General features: G+C 31.5%; 1 protein-coding gene across 3 annotated transcripts in view; it reads right to left on the bottom strand.

The window, feature by feature from the left end:
- LOC106459791 (calcineurin-binding protein cabin-1-like) overlaps positions 1-4992 on the bottom strand; it is a 115028-nt gene that overhangs the window by 35836 nt on the left and 74200 nt on the right. For all 3 annotated transcript variants that reach the window (XM_022386338.1, XM_013919451.2, XM_022386339.1), the window contains exons 28-29: positions 2579-2715; positions 2062-2121 (exon numbers count right to left, since the gene is read on the bottom strand). In XM_022386338.1, the coding sequence (XP_022242046.1) occupies positions 2062-2121; positions 2579-2715 (197 nt within the window). The remainder of the gene's footprint in view (positions 1-2061; positions 2122-2578; positions 2716-4992) is intronic.

The following is a 4992-nucleotide window of genomic DNA, read 5'->3' on the forward strand; positions in this document are numbered from 1 at the left end:
TGAAAATGCAATTACCAAAAAAGTAAACAAACAAGCTTAAAGTTTGAGACATTGTGTTGACATTATTTCCTCAAGCTACAAATTAATAATCTGACTCAATGTCTAAAAAGCTGTAATATCAAAATAGAGTCAAAATAGGGATTTTTAGCTTGAGGAAGTAATGTCAACTATATGTCTCAAATCTTAAGCTTGTTTGTTTACTTTTTTGGTAATTGCATTTTCACTTTATGCTACCATTCTTGTTTCTGCATTTTTTGAAGATCCATATTCCTCCTTTTTAGATTAACAATGATGTATGGTGCTCAACATACTACATGTTATGTATATACTTGTAAAATATATACAGCTACTATATTTATACCATGTAGCTATATGGGGAGTCTGTAAACATTGGATTGGAGGGACTACTGAACTGTACTGAAATTGTACATGGACTGAATTTTGTAACTGCAGGAATTTTATACATGCATGCACGTGCAATGCATGTTGGCTAGTATTTATATCTATATCTGTCTACCTATCTATCAATATACACATGCAAGCTTTACAGTTTCTTTAAGTTGTAAAGCCGTACACATACAGATAGCCATATGAAGTTTTTAAGTTGTATAGATACATATATAATAGCATATGTATACAAAGAAGCATTTTAAATATTTCTTATAGTTGTTATGTTTCCCCCTTACGCCTCCTCCTCTTTGCTGGCCAGTTATGGTTTTGCTGCAGTTGGCCCAATTTCCTCTTAGAGTGATATTCTTCACACTCTACAAGGTTGAAAACGTGTTAATTATCAATTATGAATTTATTATATCAGTATACCTTTATCCCCTCTATTTTTGATGGAATTTGGGTTGTGAAACTTCTAGGACCCTCTTCCACTGTGACGATCCTAAATTCTGGTGAGCTGTTGCTTTCTGAAACTAAATATTTTCAAAATAAAATATATATTTACAAAGTTTCTGCCTCATTGTCACCTAGAATTGCCATAATTTTTGCCATCTCCTGTTTGCACGATTCTCGCCACTCCTTATACTCATCTTCAAGGATGGCTACTCTATCTGGAGTATCTATAAAATTTGCAATTACATAGTGTTGGCTATAATTCAATACTTACCATCATCATGATTGCTGAGCTGATGCTCAAAACTGAGTTTGGTCTTATCTTTTAAATTTTGGCTTAAAGATTCTGTTGTGGGTGACAGCCTAAATGTTAGTAAAGTGTTTTAGACTTTTGTGTGATGTTTTAGACAATTGTATAACATGGACCAACTCAATCATGCAGTGGTAAAAAAACTGTTATTCTGTCAGCAGCATTGTGTTTGAAAGTGCAGGAACCCAATACATATATAAATGATATGCAACATCAATACAGTTGTAACAATAAGTTAATAATTGCTATGGTACACGAGTCATGCCTGCTAAATAAACATTAAATTACACCCATGGCCTGGATGTACCTATATACATATGCATGTATATTAGATTATTAGGCTCCATATAAATTACAGGCTACATTAAAACAATTGGATGTCAATGGTTATACAGCCACTGTTACTTGCTATGTAGTCAAATAAACTTAAAACTACCCTACACAATGCACAAATAATTTTGTCCAGGCTTTATTACAATACTCGCAGCCATTTTTTGCTGTAGGCTGGTGGAACAATATTAAATAATAATAAAGAACAACAAATGGACAATCCCTGTTATGAACCACTACGACAATTCGTGATAAACGGATTATATAGCTCAGAAGTAAAATAATTTAAATGTAAAAAAATTAAAACAATCCAGTCTTACAAACTGAGTAATAATACTTAGTATTACAGATCAATAAACCAGAGATTAAAATCTACAAACATATATACATATAACATAAATTAAAATGAAGCCATATGGCTAACCATCAAGAAGTATATTTAGAAATGTTCAAGAGGTTCTGCAAAGCTACCATAAGAGTTGTTTTTCTGATCGACCAGCCCATGTGATCTTAGCTAAAATAAGTAGATATTATTCATAATGCTCAATCTTTGTTATCCACTTTTAATGAATACTACATACCCAAACTCCTTGTTTTTGAAATAGTAATCTCCAAGCAAGTAGTAGATCTCCTTGACAACACTGTTTTGGAAATGAAAAGAAGCATAATTCCTGAACAATTTCACTCAGCTATTGGTATCATTTTTATTCAAGAATATTAGCACAGTACCTTTTCATGCTATTACTCCACCATCACCATTTTCTATTATTACTTACTGCAAAATAACAGAAGTCAAATACTATACTAAATTATCAAATAATGACCAAACATCAGATTAAATGCAACATTATAAATATTAGAGTATTTAATAGCAACTATTAAAGAATTAATAATTGTATATTTCATAATATATTTTGCCAAATGCAATCATAGAAATGGTGTAACTAAAAAATTAATACTTATGTTCACTTCTGAAGATATGCTTGCCATTTTAGAAAATTAGTGAGGCAAATGATTAAAAGATATAGAAGAATACCACCCAAGCAAAAAGGCAAGGAATCAACTTAAGTGCTTAACTGTTCGAGAAGAAATGCCTACCCAAGTGGTTTATCTGTGTGGAAGGAGGGATAACGATCTGTACCACCTTCTATATATGCCACCACTTTGTCAACGTTATTTGAGGGATCTTCTTGTGGTGGAACTAGAGTTGAGATTCTTCTTAACAGGATTTCACACTGAGAAAATAAGAAATTTAAGAAACTAAAATTCAAAACCATGATTTTTTAATTCCTCGGTTACTTCCTGCAATAAATATTACAATAATCATATCACTGACATCTAAGAGACTGGTAATAATTTGTAAGCTTTCCTAATACTACTTTTATTATATATTACCATCCTTGATAATGAGCTGTGTATGTATTTCAGTAAAGTGAATGATGAAAACCACAAGTATTGTTTATTTAGCACATTTTTAGTATTCTACTTAAAATACGCGTTTCATTAGAGCTTTGAAGAGTACCAAAAACATTTAAAATATTTTTGGTTAAAAAATTGTGCAGATTGTAGATGCATGAATTAAAATTTGAGAATTTGGGAATTAAAAACAGTTTTTCATTTATGCAATATTTTACTTTTAAATTTTATATTATATATTTTGAAACAAATGTGACAGCTCTGGTATCACTAAAAGAGGAATAAAGCTGAAGTTTTATAAATTAAAATATTTTGTTTATAAATGAAAAATATTTGTTTCAAAGTTTTCAAATTGACATAAAGTACTTCAATCCTAGATAACACACAAAGTCAAGAATCTTTTAGCAGTAAAACATTACATTAAACTCTAACTCATAAGATATATAAAACTAGTTATATTTTTATCATTCATTCTATTTATATAAGTTAGAGTATTTTTTCTGTGTCACAATCACTTACACATGTGCTATTTCATGTCTTCAGCATAGATAACTATTTATATTTGGGCTACCTTATCCTTAAAGTGAATTTCAGTCATGCTCTTGTGTTTAAAAACAAAGGGTTTGAAAATGTAATGTATAAGTTTTTTTGAAATATACTTCACTGATAGAATATGGTATTTGGTATTTTCAACCTGCACATGTTTAAATAGCCAGGTCAGAGACCTCAAGGTTCAGGTATAGTCATCCATAATTCAGAACAGCTGACCAGAATTAACAGCACCAGCTTCCAACACTGCTAGTCTTAGCTGAATAGTGGGATTAACTGTCACTTTTATGACCTCCCATACCTGAAAGTGCCAAGCATGTTCAATAGCATGTTGCATTTTGATCTGTAGCCTGGCCCAATAACGCATGTATTTAAATAATTAACTCATCTCTACATCGACAGTTACTTTCTCCCTATCAGAAATGCAGCAAGGAGTTCAAAATTTCCAGGATGAGAAAAGCAGGAAAAAACAAACAAATCACATTACTCTTACAATTAAGATCAGATAAGACAAGCTATACAAATACTGCCATCTAAAAGTGGATGTGAATGTAGAAACATTCTGACAGTAACATATATTTGATGGGTGCTTTAATATTAAATAATAGATATAAACTTCACATAACAACATAATGTTTATAGATAACAAAGGACCAACTGGTCCATCTAGGTTGTCCCATCTACTAAACTAAACTAAAACTATCAAATAATAATAAAAAATTGAAAGCCAGCTCTGATAATTCATGTAGTTATCAAGCTTTCTCTTAAACTAATTTAAATTTACTGCCTCCACAACATCAGAAGGTGACCCATTCCAAAGGCCAATCACCTGTTAGAAAAATAAAACTATTTTAGGTGAAGATGACTCCTACCCTGCCAAAATTTATATCTGTGTCCCCTCATCCTACCATTCTCACCATTAAGTATGAAAAAAGCTGATGCATCAACACTATCAATTCTTTTAACAATCTTTAAACACCTCAATTCAATCCCCTCTAACTCTTCTTTTTTTTCAAGAGAAAACAATTTCATAGATCTCAACCTCTCCTCATATTACAACCCTCCATCCCAGGCATCATTCTAGTAGCCCTCATCTGAACCATTTCAAACAATTCAATGTCCTTCCTAAGGTAAGGAGCCCGAGACTAAATACAATACTCCCAAATGTGGCCTAACCAGCGACCTATACAATGAAATTATAACCTCTATAGCCGTGTATTCAATATTTCTATAAATTCATCCTAAAATCCAATTTGCCATACCACTAGAAACAGCACAAGAGATGGCCTAAGAAACTGATCAACCAATACATCAAGATCCCTATTTTTAATAATACTGTTAAGGTTATTCCCATCCAGATTATACTTATGATTTAAATTATGATAACCCACATGCTCAGACTAACATAATTACACCGATTTGCCAAAATAGAGATAAAACTTTTTACGTTTTAAGTAACTCAGTTTTTGTAGTTTTGACTTTGTTTCAATACTTTTTGTAGCATTAAAACTAGCTAGGTTATGTATATATTGATTCCTACTTATATA

The sequence above is a fragment of the Limulus polyphemus genome, unplaced genomic scaffold, assembly GCF_000517525.1.
Source record: "Limulus polyphemus unplaced genomic scaffold, Limulus_polyphemus-2.1.2 Scaffold661, whole genome shotgun sequence".
In the NCBI taxonomy this organism is placed as follows: Eukaryota; Metazoa; Arthropoda; class Merostomata; order Xiphosura; family Limulidae; genus Limulus; species Limulus polyphemus.